Genomic DNA, 19,066 nt, shown 5'->3' with positions numbered 1-19,066 from the left:
CTTGGTCCAGGGGCACCTGGGTGGCTCGTTGGTTAAGCCTCTGACTTCAGGTCAGGTCATGACCTCGTGGTCTGTGAGTTCTAGCCCCACCTAGGGCTCTGACAGCTCAGAGCCTGGAGTCTGCTTTGGATTCTGTGTCTCCCCCTCTCTCTCTCTCTGCCCCTCCCGACTTGTGTGCATGCACGCTCTCTCTCTCTTGCTCTCTCTCTCTCTCAAAAACAAACACTAAAAAAAAAAAAAAAAAAAAAAAAAAAAAAAAAAAAAAAAAGCACTTGGTCCATACAGGAGGAGATGTATTAATCTTAGTGTGTGTATCAGAGGAGAAGAGGAACTTTCTCTGGGAATGGAAGCACTAGTAAGCATCAGCATCATTTTTCTTGTTCCCTGGCAGATACAATTTCCAAACACTCTCTCTCCACCTTGCTAGTACCACTCATTGAGCCCCAGCATCACCCTGTGGACTCAGCCCGTCCAACCTGCCCACCCCATCAGGTGCTCCTCCAAAGTGGCTTCCCACATGCTATACCCAGCAGGTAAGCCCAGGCCGGGACTGACAACCCTGTCAAGCAACTCCTACCCAAGGAGAAGGGGGAAAGGTCAACCCCACCTACCAGCACATGCACAGCAGTCACAGCCAAGCCCTAGAGCCAGCTACAACAGAGGCTAACTCCACCCACAAGCACGTCCCCAGCAGCTGTAGCCACACCACTGGGTCCGTTGATCCTCCCACCCGCACTGCCCACCAGTGCCCCTGACAGGAGTCAGGGCCCTGTCACGACAGAAGGGGACATACAACGCACACACGGGACACCCCTGGAGTACCTGGCTCTAGTGAGCAGGAGAGATTTCGCTTCTGGGGCCAGTAGGATGCCTTCTACATAAGGATACTACCTTCAAGACCAGGAAACAGAGCAGACTACCAAATACATAGAAATAAACACAGAAAAAATGAGAAAGGATATGTTCCAAATAGGGGAAAAAAAAAAACAACCTCAAAGAAAGCATTGAACAAAAGATAAACAATCTACCTGATAAAGACTTCCAAGTAACGGTCATAAGGACGTATAGAACCGAAAGACCACATATAAATAAATCAATCTTAAGAAAAAAGAACAAAGCTGGAGGTATCACACTGCCAGATTTCATACTATACTACAAAGCTATAGTAATCAAAGTAGTATGGTACTGGCACAAAAGTACACACATAAATCAATGAAACAGAACACAGAGCACAGAAATAAACCCACAATTAAATGATCATTCTACAACAAAGAAGGAAAGAATATACAATGGATAAAAGACACTGTGTTCAATAAATAGTGCTGGGAAAACTGAATAGCTAGCTACACACAAAAGAATTCACTTTCTTTCATCGTATACAAAAATAACCTTGAAATGGATTAAAGAACTAAATGTAATGCCTGAAACCAAAAAACTCCTTAAAGAAACTATAGGCAGTAAACTCTAGGATATTTGAGCATTAGTTTTTGGATCTGTTTCCCCAGGTAAGGGTAACAAAAGCAAAATTAAACAACAAGGACTACATCAAACCAAACAGTTTTTGCACAGAGAAGGAAACAATCAACAAAACAAAAAGACAATCTCCTGAATGGGAGAATATATTTATAAATGATGTATCGAATAAGAAATTAATAGCCAAAATGTCTAAAGAACCTCTAACAACTCAACACCAAAAACCAAAACTCTGATTTTAAAAACGTGCAGAGGACTTGAGTAACATTTTTCCAAAGAAGATGTCCAGATGGCCAACAGACACATTAAAAAATGCTCAACATCACTCATCAGGGAAATGCAAATCAAAACCACAATAAGATATTACCTCACACAAGTCAGAATGGCTAGTATCAAAAAGACAAGAAATAAAAAGTATTGGCAAGGATGTAGAGAAAAGGGAACTCTTTTGCACTGTTGATGGTAACGTAAATTGGTGCAGCCTCTCTGGAAAACAGTATGAGATTTTTCAAAAAGTAAAAAATAGAACTACCGTATGATCCACCAATTCCATTCCTGGGGATTTACCCAAAGAAAACAAAAACACTGATTTAAAAAGATGTACACACTCCTATATTTACTGCACCATTATTTACAATAGCCAAGATATGGAAGACATTTAAGTGTCCACTGATAGATGAATGAATAAAGAAGATGTAATCATAAAGAATATGATTACTCAGTCATGAAAAACAATAAAATTTTGCCATTTGCCAGCACATGTGTTATGCTAAGTGAAACAGGTCAGACAGGGAAAGTCAAATTCCACATGGTTTCACTTACCTGTGGAATCTAAAAAACAAGACAAACAAAACTAACCAAAATAGACTCATAGGAATACATAGTCATTAATATTATAATAACTTTATACAGTGACTAGACTCATCCTGATGGATCCTATATAATGTATATAGATGTCAAGTCACTGTGTTATACCCCTGAAACCAATATTAGATGTCAACTATACTTCATAATAAATAAACAAACAAACCTAAGTAAGGTGGTGGTGGGGGGGGGGGGGAAGCAAAGCCAAAAGAAAGCTAACATATGATTTTTTAAAAAAAAATATTTGCGGGGGGCGCCTGGGTGGCGCAGTCGGTTAAGCGTCCGACTTCAGCCAGGTTACGATCTCGCAGTCCGTGAGTTCGAGCCCCGCGTCGGGCTCTGGGCTGATGGCTTGGAGCCTGGAGCCTGTTTCCGATTCTGTGTCTCCCTCTCTCTCTGCCCCTCCCCCGTTCATGCTCTGTCTCTCTCTGTCCCAAAAATAAATAAACGTTGAAAAAAAAAAAAAGTTAAAAAAAAAAAATTTGCGGGGTGGGGCACCTGGGGGGTTCAGTCGGTTAAGCGTCCAACTTTGGCTCAGGTCATGATCTCACAGTTCATGAGTTTGAGCCTCACATGGGGCTCTGTGAGGCTCCATTGGGCTCTGCACTAACAGTACAGAGCATGCTTGGGATTCTTGCTCTCCCCTCTCTCTCTGCCCCTCCCCTGCTCATGCTTTTTTTCCTCTCTCAAGATAAATACACACTTTTAAAAAAAGTATTTGCATACATTTTTCACAAAAAATTTTAAAAACATAGTGATTCAACATAATTGGGCAGATAATCTCTACCAAAAACATTTTGAGATATATTTTTTCTAATTTTAAGTTTTATCTATTTATTTGGGGAGAGAGAGGAAAAAAATACAAGTCGGAGAGGGGCAGAGAGAGGAAGAGAGAGAGAATCCCAAGCAGACCCTGCACTGCCAGCACAGAGCCCGAAATGGAGCTCGAACCTATGAACTGTAAGATCATGACCTGAGCCCAAGTTGGATACTTACCTGACTAAGCCACCTGGGCACCCTTGAGATATATTTAAAGTTATAAAATGTAAAAAATAATAAAATAAAATAAAATAAAGTTATAAAATGTGTCATCTACAATTAACATCTAAAAGAAAAAACTTAATCAATAAATGTTAATGCCTACTTTGGGCCCAAATAAAAACCAATATAAGTTTAATATAATTTAATGCAATAAAATATTAAAAGATTTTATAAACATACATAATAGTGTTCAGTTGAACAAGCCCATATTGTCCCTTTTGTTAGTAACTTCCTGGTTGACACTGCTAAATCAAAAACATACTAGAATTACAGTCTTTTCTCCTTTAAAAACAATGTTAACTGAATTACTAGACCATGTTTTGCCAATACTATAAGACCTAGAATAAGAATTAAGTCTTTCTAGACCTTAGTTTCCTCATTTATGATGGCACAATAATTTCCAAAATCCTTGTGAGCAAAAAAATTATGATGACTTTTTTTTTAAATTTTTTTTTAATGCTTATTTATTTTTGAGACAGAGGGAGACAGAGTGTGAGTGGGGGGAGAAGCAGAGAGAGAGAGGGAGACACAGAATCTGAAACAGGCTCCAGGCTCCCAGCTGTCAGCACAGAGCCTGATGCAGGGCTCGAACCCACGAACCATGAGATCATGACCTGAGCCAAAGTCGGACGCTTAACCGACTGAGCCACCCAAGTGCCCCTTATTTTTTTAATTTGAGAGAGAGAGAGAAGCAAGCAGGGGAGAGGGGCAAAGGGAGAGAGAGAGAATCTCAAGCAGCCCAGCATGGAGCCAGATGTGGGGCTCGATCCCATGACCCTGGGATCATGACCTGAGCCAAAATCAAGATGGACACTCAACCAACTGAGCTGCCCAGGTACCCCTGTGATACAAATTTTTTTATTTATTTTTTATTTTTTAAGTTATATTTATTTTGAGAAAGAGAGAGAACCAGCAGGGGAGGGACAGAGAAAGAAAGACACAGAGAGACAGAAAGAGAAAGAGAATATCCCAAGCAGGCTCCAGGCTGTCAGCACAGAGCCTGACTTGAGGCTCAATCTGACGAACCATAAGATCATGACCTTAGCCAAGATCCAAGTCATATGCTTAACTGGCTGAGTCACCCAGGCGCCCCTATGACACAATTTTTAATCAAAGTTTTCTTGAAATTCATCTTACTACCTGATTTTTACAGTAAAAATTACTTTGCCTTTTTACCAGAGTCAGCTATTTATAATATAAAGAGAATTAACATATAATTTAAAAAGTGTCCAAACTGCCATCTTTCTCAAGGCTGTTTTTTATAGATGTGCTAATATCACAAAACATATAAACTAGAACTGAACCCTCGGTCTCTGTGGAACTTTACTCAGAAAAGTCACATTAAGAAATGAAGGTCAAAAGGAAGAGGAAAAAAAAAAAAGGAGCTGAAACACAGAAGCCAAATATTACATAGGTTGGATGCACTTAATGAATAAATGAATGAAGAGATATACAGATATAAGAAGAAAAACCCAAGTTATTAATGTACCTCGATGAGTAACGCAACCATCTTTTTCCCATCAGCTTCAGGATTCGCATGTTTGTTAAATTCCAAATCAAAATAAAGCTTGCACACAGCGTTTTCAGGAATGACTTCATAGCAGTGTAAGAGATTTTTTCTAATTGAATAATGCAAGATTATTAGGTTTACATCTTATACCTTTTAAATCATAATAGCTGCTTTTATATTTCAAGATACTGTATTAACTGTGATTTAATGACATATAACTATGGCACAGTGAAGGCATGACAAAGTAAACTGCTCACAGTAGGTTTATGGATCATATTATTAAGAGCTCCCATCACACAACATGTAATAATTGTATTCGTGGGGCGCCTGGGTGGCGCAGTCGGTTAAGCGTCCGACTTCAGCCAGGTCACGATCTCGCGGTCCGTGAGTTCGAGCCCCGCGTCAGGCTCTGGGCTGATGGCTCGGAGCCTGGAGCCTGTTTCCGATTCTGTGTCTCCCTCTCTCTCTGCCCTTCCCCCATTCATGCTCTCTCTCTCTCTGTCCCAAAAATAAATAAACGTTGAAAAAAAAAATTAAAAAAAAAAAAAAATTGTATTCGTAACATTATTTAACTTGAAAATATTTTCAAGTGCTGATAACTTTCACATTGTATGACAATTCTTTGCTTTTTGGTGTCATGATAAAGCAAATCCTGTCTAAGAAAAGAACTTTCTCACACCGGAATCCCAAGATCACATATATTCTTGGGATTCGATAAATTTTTTGAGAATTTTTAAGATTTGTATTTTCATTAGGAAAACAGGCTTTTCAAAATTGGCTAAAAACATATTCTAAATCACCTGACTTCAACGAGCTTTCATTGCTCCCACGTGGATCAGGAGATAGAACTTTAACATGGGTTATTAAGAACAGATACTGACTTGATAAGTAAATGATTACTTGTGCTAAGTGAAGTTCAGATGGCATCCTATGTAAGTAAAAGGTTTGTAATTTCAACACAGAAAAGTGATGGGGGGATTGGGTCATCATGTGACACAGATTATTTAGGAACTCAAAACACACACACACACACACACACACACACACACACACACACAGTTGGTTACATAGTACTCTTCTCCCAACACCTGGTGAGATCATTCAGTGTTGCCATGACAAGGAAGCTACACACACACACACACACACACACACACACACACACACACACACAGTTGGTTACATAGTACTCTTCTCCCAACACCTGGTGAGATCATTCAGTGTTGCCATGACAAGGATGCTCCAGAATTCAATTCTACCAGTAAAGGACTATTGTGTAATTGAGAACTGTAACAGTTAATTCAGCCAGAATCAATTTCACAAACATAACTAGATGAAGGAAATGTAACTTTAATATGCTGTGCTTTACAGACTTACCGGGATTTATAGTAAAACCAAAGTTGAGTGTAGGTTGTTACCAGGTAAATACGTTGTCCATCGCCCACTTTGTATTCCAAAGCAAATACATGAACATCCTTTATAGAAATCAAAAATAATATTCAAAAAATTAATAGAGTATAAATCCAAAAACCCACTGTAGCTACTCAATGCTTATGAAGAATTTTGTCAAATTTTGAAAAACTGGAATTTGAACATCTATCTGTATTACTAAAAGTAAGAAAAATAGTCAGTACATCTACGCCGATCAAAATCTTTGCTTTAAATGTAAATGGACTAAATCCTCCAGTCAAATGACAAAGGGTAACTGACTGAATGGATAAAAAACACAAGACCCATCTATATGCTGCCTACCAGAGACTCACTTCAGACTGAAAGACACGTAAACTGAAAAAGGGATAGAAAAAGATATTCCATACAAATTGAAATGAAAAAAAAAAGCTGGAGTGGCAATACTTCTATCAAACAGAATAGATTTGGGACAAACACTATAACAAGAAACAAAGAAGGTCATGACATGATGATAAAGGGATCAGTCTAACAAGAGGATACGGCAATTGTAAATGTCTATGCACCCAACATAAGAGCACCTAAATATATTAAGCAAGTACTAACAGACAAAGAGGGAGAAAATGACAGTAATACAATAATAGTAGCATACTTTAACACCCCATTTACATCAATGGATAGATCATCCAGACAAAAAAAAAAAATCAAAGTAACTTTGGCTTTGAATGACACACTAAACCATATGGATTTAATAAATATATACAGAACATTTCATCCCCAAAGGGCAGAAAACACATTATTTCCAAGTGCACATGGAACATTCCAGGATATGTCAGGCCACCAAACAAGTCTCAATAAATTTAAAAGGACTGAAATCATATCAAGCATCTTTTCCAACAATAACAATATGAAACCAGAAATCAATACGAGAAAACAACTGGAAATAAACGTGCTAGTAAAAAAACCAATGGGCCAATGGAGAAGTCAAAGGGAAATAAAAAAATACCTGGACACATGAGAAAATGGAAACACAATGGCTCCAAATTTACAGGAGACACAGCAAAAGCAGTTCTATTAGAGGCAAGTTTATAGCAATACAGGCCTACTTCGAGAAACAAGAAAAATCTCAAAGAAGCAATCTAAACTTACACCTAAAGGAAAAAACAAGAAATAAAAAAGCCCAAAATTAGAAAGAAGAAAATAATAAAGATAAGAGTGGAAATAAAGACTAAAAGACAATAGAAAATATCAATGGAATTAAGAACTGGTTCTTTGAAAAGATAAACAAAATTGATATAACCAGACTCATCAAGAATAAAAAAGACAACTCAAAAATAAAATCAGAAATAAAAGAGGGGCGCCTGGGTGGCTCAGTCAGTTAAGCGTCCGACTTCCGCTCAGGTCATGATCTCACAGCTTGTGAGTTCAAGCCCCACGTCGGGCTCTGTGCTGACAGCTAAGAGCCTGGAGCCTCTTCAGATTCTGTGTCTTTCTCTCTCTCTCTGTCCCTCCCCTGCTCACACTCTGTCTCTGTCTCTCAAAAATAAATAAACATTAAAAAAAATTAAAAAAAAGAAAAGAGAAGTTACAACTGACACCACAAAAACACAAAAGATTAAAGGGACTACTACATCTTTTGATTAGGTCTGCGTCTTTTAATAAGCCTGTCCTGGACCATGAACTTCATACTGGCTTATCAGCCCACCCACTAGGTGAGGCAGGATAATTAGAGTGGGCTGGAGATAGCTATTTCATTAGGTATTTTATTATTTAGTTTAGCTCTGATAAAACCCTGACAGCTTAAACCATGGTTAAATAGTGTCTCCTCAGTGTAGACCATGTTAAAAAGAACAGACTGCTTTGACGTATTTCTAATTGGTTCCTCTTTTCTTCTCCCTGCTGGAAGCATGAGGAGATTTTTCTCTGGTGTTCATTGTAAGAAATTGATAGAGCTCCCCCGGGGGAGAATTTCATAAAAGTGTGGAGCCATTTCTGCTTCTCCCTCTTCCTCTCCCCCCTCCCCCCCCTCCAATGACGGGTCTTCTTGTTAGAGATTTTCTCTCTCAGACTTGTCCATCCTGAGACTCCAGCAAGTTATCAGTTACAGTCCAGGTTTCCCTAACTTGACACTAGTTCCCAGAGAACAGAGGTTACTGCTCATGGGTCTTTTCTCCAGGAGGCTATGATTCTCTGTTTTTGTCTGTCAATCTTTCCAATTTGGGGGAGCAGTGGCTTACCTGTGTTCTCACTTCTCTTACAGATCTAAGAAAAGTTGTTGATTTTTCAGTTTGTTCAGCTTTTTATACTACTTAGGTAAAAAATTAGTGTTGTTGGGACACAGTGGCAACTTTTAAGCCTCCTATATGGATAGGAAATTGAAAGTCTACATATTTCTTTTAAAATACGTATCTCTGTTTTTAGGATGTGAATTTGGCACTTTTTCATAAATTTTGATTCAAAAAAATAAAAATAAAAAGTGGAAAAAAATAAAGGGACTACTACAAGAAAGTATATGCCAACAAATTGGACAACTTAGAAGAAATGGACAAATCCATAGTAACATAAAGTTTTCCAAGACTAAATCAGAAATAGAAAATGGATTACTGGGGCGCCTGGGTGGCGCAGTCGGTTAAGCGTCCGACTTCAGCCAGGTCACGATCTCGCAGTCCAAGAGTTCGAGCCCCGTGTCAGGCTCTGGGCTGATGGCTCAGAGCCTGGAGCCTGTTTCCGATTCTGTGTCTCCCTCTCTCTCTGCCCCTCCCCCGTTCATGTTCTGTCTCTCTCTGTTGCAAAAATAAATAAACGTTGAAAAAAAAAAAAAAAAAAAAAAAAAAAAGAAAATGGATTACTAGTAATGAAATTCAATCGGTAATCAAAAACTCCCCAAAAAACAAAAGTCTAGGGCCAGATGGCTTCACAGGTGAATTTTACCAAACATCTTTTACTCATTTTTTAAAAAGTTTCTATATTTATTTTGAGAGAGACAGAGAGCGAGTGAGCACAAGCAGAAGAGGAGCAGAGAGAGGGAGAGAGAGAATCCCAAGCAGGCTCTGCACTGTCAGCACGAACCCCAATATCATGACCTGAGCCAAAACCAAGGGTCAGGCGCTCAACTGACTGAGTCCTCCAGGTGCTCCTCACCAAACATCTTTTAAAGAAGAGTTAATAACTATGCTTCTCAAACTATTCCAAAATATATAAGAGGAAGGAATGCTTTTTTTTAAAGGAATACTTGCGAATTTGTTCTGAAAGAACAGCATTACCCTCAAACTAAACCAAAGACACTAAAAAAAAAAAAAAAAAAAAAAAAAGAAGTAGACTATTATCCCTGATGAGCACAGATGTAAAAATCTTCAACAAAATATTAGCAAATCTAACACAATACATTAAAAGGACCATTCACCAAGGCGCCTGGGTGGCTCAGTCATTGAGCGTCCAACTTCAGTTCAGGTCATGGTCTCGCAGTTCGCGGGTTCGAGCCCTGCGTCCGGCTCTGTGCTAACAAACAGGTCAGAGCCTGGAGCCTGCTTCAGATTCTGTATCTCTCTCTCCCCCTCCCCTGCTCATGCTCTGCCTCTCTCTGTCTCTCAAAAATAAATGAATGTTAAAAAAAAAATTTTTTAATAAAAAAAATTAAAAAAAAAAAAAGATCATTCACCATGATTAAGTGGGGTTTATTCCAGGGATGCAAGGATGGATCAATACCCACAAATCAATCAACATAATACAACACTTTAAAAGCATTTGACCAAATTCCATATCATAACACTATCAACAAAATGAGTATTGAGGGAACATCTCAACATAATAAAGACCATATATGACAGACCCATAGCCAGCATCATCCTCAACAATGAAAAGCTGAAAGCTTTCCCTTTAAGATCAAGAAAGGATAAAGATGCCCACTTTCCCCACTTTTGTTCAACACAGTACTAGAAGTCCTAACCACAGCAATCAGACAAGAAAAAGGAGGGGAAAAAAGGCATCCAAACTGGTAAGGAAGAAGTAAAAGTGTCACTATTTGCAGAGGACATGATACTACATATAGAAAACCCTAAAGACTCCACCAAAAAATAATTACAATAAATGAATTCAATAGAATTGCGGGATACAAAATTAACATACAGAAATCAAGTGTACTTTTAAATACTAATAGTGGGCTATCAGAAAGAAATTAAGAAAATAATCTCATTTACAGTTGCATCAAAAGGAATAAAACACCTAGGAATAAATTCAATCAACGAAGTGAAAGACCTGTACTCTGAAAACCATGAGACACTGATTAAAGAACTGAAGACAACAAAAATGGAAAGATATACAATGCTCATGGATCTGAAGAAGTAATACTGTTATAATGTCCATATTATCCAAAGCCATCTACAGATCGAATGCAATCCCTACCAAAATACCAATAATATCTTTCACAAAACTAGCACAAATAGTCCTAAAATTTGTAGGGAACCAAAGATCACAAATAGCCAAAGCGGTCTTCAGCAAGAAGAACTAAGCTGGAAGTATTCCAACCCCAGATTTCAAAGTAGATTACAATTCTATAGATATCAAAAGAGTATGGCACTGGCACAAAAGTACACACACAAATCAATGGAACAGGATAGAGAGCCCAGAAATAAATCCATAACTATAAGGTCAATTAATCTATAACAAAGGAGGCAAGAATATGCAATGAGGAAAAGACAGTCTCCTCAATAAATGGTGCTGAGAAAACTGGATAGCTAATGCAAACAAATGAAACTGGGCCACTTTTTCGCACCATACACAAAAATAAACTCAAAACAGATTAAAGACCTAAATATAAGACCTAAAACCATAAACCTCCTTAAAGAAAATACAGGCAGTAAACTCTTGGACATCAGCCTTAGCAATATTTTTCTGGATCTATCTCCTCAGGCAGTGGAAACAAAAGCAAAAATAAACAATTGGGACTACACCAAACTAAAAAGCTTTTGCACAGCAAAAGACACCATCAACAAAATGCAAAAGCAACCTCCTGAATGGGAGAAGATATTTACAAATGATATATCTGATAAGGGGTTAATATCCAAAGTAATATAAAGAACTCTTACAACTCAACACCAAAAAAAATCTGACTTTAAAAATGTGCAGAGCACTTGAATAGACATTTTTCCAAAGAAGACCTATAGATGGACAACAGACACATGAAGAAATGCTCACCATCACTAATCATCCCGGAAATGCAAATCAAAACCACACTGAGATACCACCTTGCCCCCATCAGAATGGCTAGTATCAAAAAGACCAGAAATAACAATGTTTGTAAGGATTTGGAGAAAAGGGAACACTCATGCAGCACTGTTGGTGGGAATGTAAGTTGGTGTAGCCGCTATGGAAAACAGAATGGGGGTTCCTCAAAAAAATTAAAATAGAAATACCATACAATCCAGTAATTCCAGTAATTCGGTATTTACCTGAAGAAAATGAAAGCACTAATTCAGAAGAATATGTGTACCCATATTTATTTATAACAGCCAACATATGGAACACACCGGGTGTCCACTGACAGATGAATGGATAAACAAGATACACTATATGTACTCAAAGGAATATTACTCAGCCCTAAAAAAAAAAAAAAAAAAAGAATGAAGTCTTGGTGTTCACAACATGGATGGACCTAGAGGGTATTATGCTAAGTGAAATAAGTTAGAGAAAAACAAAGATCACATGATTTCATTTATATGTGCAATCTAAAAACAAAACGAACCTAAAACAGACTCATAAATACAGAGAATAAACCAGTGGTTGCCAAAGTGGGGCAGCGAGGAGATGGAGAGACGAGAGAAATAGGGGAAGGGGATTAAAAAGTACAATCTTCCACTTATAAAATAAATAAGTCATGGTGATGAAAAGGACAGCATAGGGAATATAGTCAATAATATTGGAGTAACTTCGGTGATAGATGGTAACTAGACTTATTGTGGTGAGCATTTTGTAATGTATAGAACTGTCAAATCACTATGTTGTTCACCTGAAACTAATATACTTACTATGTCAACTATATTTGAAACAAAACAAATTTTAAGTGTCATTACAAATTTTTCAAACCAATTGGCACTACATAGGTCATTGCTCTTCATTCTTAATATAAAGTAAATGGCCAATAATTCATTGGGATATGTTTTGCAAACTGTGTGATATTTAGATCACGATTCTTTTGTAGATCATGTGGGCTGGAATGAACACAAACAACGATTTTTAGTTTGTTTTTAGAAATCTAAAGTTACAGTAGCCCCAGAAATAAAGGCAGGAGATGAGAAAATTACCTCTTTACAGCTTTTAACAAAATTAAAGGCTTCAGTTTGCCGATGGAATAGTTTCCAAATGGAAGGTGGTTCTTCTGGCTTGGACAATCTCGGTCTGTATACTGAGGACAATGGTTTCCTCTCATAACAAGCTGCTCGTTCTTCAATTTGCTTCAGTTTTGCTTCCCATTTTCTCTCCATTGGTTCAGAAGTTACGGGAAACTAAATCCTATCCTGTGTAAGATTTCTACCAATTAGTACTAAAAAAACAAGGACATCAATTTCTTTGTTTAGAATATATATACATATTTTTTGGTAAAACTTCAAAACCTATTTCCTAATGGCTATTTCCTTATCCTATTTATTTACTTATTTATTTTACATGAAGTTTTAATGTGAAATGAGAACATGGCTAGTTGTCAGATATCTTTCAATCTTGGTTCTTCTAACAGTGCTATGATTTTAGAAGTTCGCTGAGCCTTAACTGCAAAATGGGGATCAATGTCATCCTGAATACTTTATGTAATTATCAGGATACATGTGACAAGACCTAAGAAAACGTTTTGTAAATTACAGAGTCGCAGGTAAATACAAGTGGTTTCTGTATCATTATCGTTTTCACTAGAACCACTTTAATGCATCAAGCACTATTGACCTTGCCCAAGTCGTCCTACTACTTTGGCCATGACTCTTGTGCTACTACTTCTCAGGGCAGAGTTCATTTCCAGACACCACTGTGCAACTCTTAGTTCCCTTTCCTTCTATGTTTCTATCCATTTCTTTTCTTTTCACCCAACACAGCCGTTAGTTGGGAGGACAACACCGTGTATAAATGGGAACTGCAATATTGGCTACTTTGGTTTAGGATGTCTATGTTCATCATAAGCACGACTGAAGACGGGAATAAATAAATTTTAATCTATGTCTGTTAATGACTGTAATTTTGTGATCAATGTGAAATGATGGTCTTTTAACACCTGTTTATTTTTTTTTAATTTTTTTTTCAACGTTTATTTATTTTTGGGACAGAGAGAGACAGAGCATGAATGGGCGAGGGGCAGAGAGAGAGGGAGACACAGAATCGAAAACAGGCTCCAGGCTCTGAGCCATCAGCCCAGAGCCCGACGCGGGGCTCGAACTCACGGACCGCGAGATCGTGACCTGGCTGAAGTCGGACGCTTAACCGACTGCGCCACCCAGGCACCCCTAACACCTGTTTATTAATCTAATCATATATGTTTTTGTTTGCATACGTTTCCATTTTAACCAGGTGAGGGGGCCAGGCAATACTTTTTCAACTTTTGATTATGTTTTACTTAGAAAAAAAAAAAAAAGGATGAGTTTTTAGAAGGGGAAAAAAAGCTTGTATCGTAGGTAGATAATGGCCACAAAATTTTTGCCATTCCTCCCATCAACAGCTGCTGTCTGAGCCCACTCCCACACTGACTCTGTGTTTGGTCATGTGACTTGCTTTGGTCACATCAACAATGTGAATCTCAATGTGTCAATGTCACATCAACAAATGTGAAGCAAACTACTGGCGTTAAGTGCTTTTGCACTGGATTTGGCTATGCTGTAGTCCCACCCTGGCACTGTCATGCCAGAACTCTAGCCTCATAGAGGATAAAAAGCCATCCGGAGGAGAACCCAAGTTACCCCAGGTAACAGCCAACATCAACTATCAGATATATTGAGTTAAGCTATTTTGGATCAGGCACCCACCAGAATTCAATGTGTAAGTAAGCCTGAGTGAGTTCAGGTGAGATCTGCAAAGCAGCTGTTCAACCCACAGAACTGGAAGAAAATATTACTTTTTGTTTAAGCCTAGAAGTTTTGGCGTGATGTTTTACACAGAAATAGAAAACCGATGTAGTCTCCCTCTTCATCAATATCATCTATGTCATAATTTACTGATATATAAAACACATACATTCATTTTATAAACCTAAATAACAACATAAACTACAGCATTTGAGGGGAAAATTCCTATTTACCTTTCGCGATGCCTTTCCAGTACTTGTGCTTATCATGTTGATAAATATTCTCTTGAATTTTAGCAGAAAACCTTCCAACAACACAAACTCACTGGCAAATGATACGTTCCCGGGAAGGAAAAACAGGTTCATCCTAGAAGACTGAGATGGTAAAACGTCATGACTGTTAAATTTCACATTTGACTCCAACCATAACAGACCTAAGAAAGATTGCTCTCTCAAAGTTACACCTGATCCAGATGAAAATTATAAATTACAAACCAAGAGGGGCACCTGGGTGGCTTAGTCGGTTAAGCATCCAACTTCAGCTCAGGTCGTGATCTCCCAGTTGATGGGTTTGAGCCCCACACATCCAGCTCTTACGCTGACAGCTCAGAGCCTGGAGTCTGCTTCTGATTCTGCGTCTCCCTCTCCCTCTCTGCCCCTCCTCTGCTGGCACATGCACTCTCTATCTCTCTCTCAAAAATAAATAAACATTAAAAAATTTTTTAAGAAACATTAAAAAAATTTTAATAAATAAATTATAACCAACGTAATTCTAAAGATATCAACATAAATGTCATTACAGGTATGCCGCGGAAAAGAATACAATTTCACTGGATTGAAGAGACAGGGTAATTTTTGACGAAATGGCTTTTTCAATACGAAGTGATACGGAGGCTCCGTAATGCTAGATTCTGAGTACAAAGTTTATTTTAATTTGTTTCACATACAGATAAAAATCCTCAACATTTAGACAACCTAAGTGAGAAACTGATTCTCTTCTATAAAATATAACTTTTAATAAAGCCCACTGATGACTTAGTAAAGACAAGAAACACAGAATGCATTTAGATAGGATCTGTAGCTCTAGGATCTAACCAGTAACTGACGAAGAATAACCATGTACATGTTCACACTTGGTGACACTGACATCAGGAAAATTTTTGATTTTGTAAAAATTGCTGGCATGACCATGAGAGTATGGTTTGACAACTCACTGAACTGAGGAAACCATAGTGCCAACAGAGAACAAAGAGAAATTCAATATGTTACTCCCTCATGTTGTTTGCACAGTTCAAAAATTTTAACAGCTGGGTTCAGGGTTAGAAGACAACTGGGGGCCTCACCGTAGGAGCAGGAGGATTAAATGACAAAAGCAAAGGAAATGGAAAACAGGAAGGCATCTGGTATTCTGGTTTTAGACTATCATTTTCCTCATCTCTACCCTCTACGAGAAGAAACAGGTCACCAATTTTGAAATGCTTTTTTTTTTAAGGTTTATTTTTGAGAGAGACAGAGCGTGAGTGGGGAAGGGGCAGAGAGAGAGAGAGGGAGACACAGAATCTGAAACAGCTCCAGCCTCTGAGCTGTCAGCATAGAGCCCGTGCGGGGTTCAAACTCCAAAACAGCAAGATCATGACCTAGGCTGAAGTTGGACACTTAACCCACTGAGCCACCCAAGTGCCCCTCGAAATGCTTTTAATTCCTGGTGGGGAAGGATTGTGGTCTTTTACATAATTGTGCAGCAAAAACCTCTTTTCACACAGGACCATAACTATTTTTGGTAACAGTTTCCAAGTTCCAAAGAAAAATATTTGCTGTATTTTAAAATACTAGGCTTAAGAGCTCTATTATTTATTTCTTCACACTGTGCCGCAATGTTCTTTCTTCTTTCTCCTCCTCTTCTTTTTTTAAAATAAGCTCTATGCCCGATGTGGGGCTTGAACTCATGACCTCAGGATCAAGAGTCACAAGCTCTACCAACGGAGTCAGCCAGCCAGGCACCCCCGACAGTGCTATTTAATTTTTTTTTAATGTTTATTTATTTCTGAGAGAGGGAGAGAAAGAGCATGAGCAGGGGAGGAGCAGAGACAGAGAGGGAGACACAGAATCCAAAGCAGGCTCCAGGCTCTGAGCCGTCAGCACAGAGCAGGATGTGGGGCTCGAACTCATGGACTGCAAGATCATGACCTGAGCCAAAGTCAGGGCTTAACTGACTAAGCCACCCAGGCGCCACATCCCACAATGCTTTTTTCTTAACATTGCAATTAACCATGTTCGATACTGATTTTACAACTAAAGGTGGTCAGGCTAGAAAAAAGTCTGGCTGAGTCATTTTTGAGGAACCGTAGTGGAAGAAGAGGCAGAGGAAAGGGGGCAGAGAAAGGACATAGGCAGCCAACCTCAATAGCCCTGGTTTATGCCCAGACTTGCCCAGCTAGCACACTTGGTGGCTGGAGTCCCAGGAGCAGCTGGAATACAGATTCCCGGTCTCTAGGGAGAGCTAAAGCCTTGCCATGGTTCTCCCTGGTGCACTTCTAGCTTCTTTCTTCTTTTGTCTAATCACAAGTCAGCTTCTCCCGGTGCCCTGAGAACAGATTCACCAGTATTTTGTGTTTCCCGGCATGTATGTTCCAGTGTTTAGTAATGTTCTGGTATTTGGCAATATTTTCTTAATAAAATCCCCTTGCTGGCCTCCTGGAACACATTTATACTACTTTTCCCGCTACTAGAATATTCATAATCAAGTATGAGATTAAAATTCATTTACAGTAATATTGTTATAGAAGATTATATCCCAGATGAGTAACACCTGAAGAAATTAACTACACCAATTGAATCTTCTCCCCACCCCCCACTCCGGTCACTTTGCCTCTCTATGCTTAAACAAAGTAAGTCATATTAAAATTTCCCTAAGGGCACCTGGTTGGCTCAGTCGATTAAGCATCAGACTTCGGTTCAGGTCATGATCTCGGGTCGGTGCATTCCAGCCCTACGTTGGGCTCCATGCTGATAGCTCAGAGCCTGGAGCCTGTTTTGCATTCTGTGTCTCCCTCTCTCTCTACCCAAGCCCACTCACACTCTGTCTTTCTGTCTCAAAAATAAACACTAAAAAAAAAAATCAAATTTCCCAAAAATTTCTGGTAAGGGATAACAAAACATACAGTGACATATTATTCTTCTCCAGCTTCCCCTTTCTACCACCCCCAGTGGATCATCCATCCAAACAGGCTAACTCTGCCAGACTAATCACCTTTAAAACCCAGATTCAGAACTTTCCATAGGGCCACTCATTAATGGTTCAGAGCATCACTCAGTTCACACTTTGATTCACCTCAAGAAGTCCAAACTCTCTCCAGAATCTGGACCAGATTCTAAACCGCTTTACAGTCTCTAGAATCTAGACCACTTAATCATTTTATTTCTTACCACCAAATGCATCAGGACCACTTCCTGTCCCTGGCCAATTACAAGCACCCTCTGGCGTAGATTCCTCTCACCTGGAATGCCTCACTTGCTTTTCCCAAATTCTTCCTCTTCAAGGCCCAGATCAAATCCTGCCACCTCTGAGACAACTCTGTCAAAACAAATTACTGGACTCAGAAGACATTTCCTCTAGCCAACTGTTCTACTATAATTAAAGTTTCACTAGACAAATTAGCATAATTTACAGGAAAACAAAATCTGCTGTTGCTTTAACTCAAGCATCATTTTGGTAAGAAATGCCTGGGCACAGGAAGGGGCGTGGGCATCTCAGGGTAACAGGACTGATTAACAGTACCAGTTCCTTCCTTAGAAGTAGGAGCTGGACCACCGGTAGGATTTGGAGGGGGTCGTATTCTTCAGTTGCACTGCAGCAGAGAAAGGACTGCCAAACACTGGTCCTCTCTCAATTTGGGAAGGATAAAGAAAGGATCTGAGTTTAACCCCGGTAACTCTTTTAGCAAGAGCAAATGATTTAACTGTCTTCAATACCTGTAGCGACTGTAATTGGAATTCCTACCTCTTGGAGTTGTAGAGAGGATACAATGAGCGCACTACGAAAATGTACTAAGCACTCAACAAAGGAGTGCCATATATACAAGACGATGCATATTTATGTACAAACCGCAGCCCCCGGATTTATACCTGAATGGGCAAAAATGTTGGGGAGCAGGCTAGTTCTTAACGTGGATATCATGAAGCTCTTGAAATCTGGTGAATTTCGTGCTCAATTGTGTTGATATATTCTCCTGCGAAAACGATATGTTGTTTGCATCAGGGTCTGAACGGAGATTGTGAACGAAAACGGGAGGGGAAATCAGTAGAGCAGGGAAGGATTCGGATTTAGAGACAGTAAGGGGGCGGGGGGTGAGCTAAGAAAAGCGAAGTACAGAGTTACCAGCGCGGGTCGCGGCCTGCTCCCTTTCCTCCCGGAGGTCTGACGGGGCCCGCCTTTGACTCCCTTCTCTCTGCTCCTTGGGCCTCGTGAGGCCTTCACGTCTCCGTCCTTTTACTTTCAGAAAGAAACCCGCGCCACCGGCGGAAACCCGTGGGCCCGCAGCAGCAGGCGGGGTCCGTCTTCAAACCCCGCGCGAGGGCCAGGCCAGAGCGTGAGGGGGCGTGCCGGCAGGAGGGCGCCGGGCCAATGAGAGAGCGGCATAGGTGCGGGGGGGGCCGGAGAAAGGAGAGCACCAGGCCTATGAGAAAGGGGCCTGGGGCGGTGGGGACGAGAGCGTGCCGGGGTTGGAGGGACGTGT

General features: G+C 39.6%; 1 protein-coding gene across 8 annotated transcripts in view; it reads right to left on the bottom strand.

Moving 5' to 3' along the window:
• The window catches only part of PRIMPOL (primase and DNA directed polymerase), a 58,463-nt gene extending 39,499 nt beyond the window's left edge, over window positions 1–18,964 (bottom strand). The window contains exons 1-7 of one of the 8 annotated variants that reach the window (XM_043558450.1): window positions 18,709–18,963; window positions 18,456–18,559; window positions 17,828–17,904; window positions 14,565–14,705; window positions 12,592–12,804; window positions 6,263–6,360; window positions 4,868–4,997 (exon numbers count right to left, since the gene is read on the bottom strand). In XM_043558450.1, the coding sequence (XP_043414385.1) occupies window positions 4,868–4,997; window positions 6,263–6,360; window positions 12,592–12,771 (408 nt within the window). In that variant the 5' untranslated portion in view covers window positions 12,772–12,804; window positions 14,565–14,705; window positions 17,828–17,904; window positions 18,456–18,559; window positions 18,709–18,963. Of the gene's footprint in view, window positions 1–4,867; window positions 4,998–6,262; window positions 6,361–12,591; window positions 12,831–14,564; window positions 14,706–17,827; window positions 17,905–18,455; window positions 18,592–18,708 lie in introns of all 8 variants that reach the window. The other 7 variants (XM_043558437.1, XM_043558428.1, XM_043558423.1 and 4 more) reach the window with 7 other exon arrangements.
• Window positions 18,965–19,066: the final 102 nt, after the last annotated feature.

Source organism: Prionailurus bengalensis, chromosome B1 (genome assembly GCF_016509475.1).
Source record: "Prionailurus bengalensis isolate Pbe53 chromosome B1, Fcat_Pben_1.1_paternal_pri, whole genome shotgun sequence".
Taxonomy (NCBI): domain Eukaryota; kingdom Metazoa; phylum Chordata; class Mammalia; order Carnivora; family Felidae; genus Prionailurus; species Prionailurus bengalensis.
Note: the sequence above shows the minus strand (reverse complement) of the source record. Positions and strands in the feature narration are given on the sequence as shown.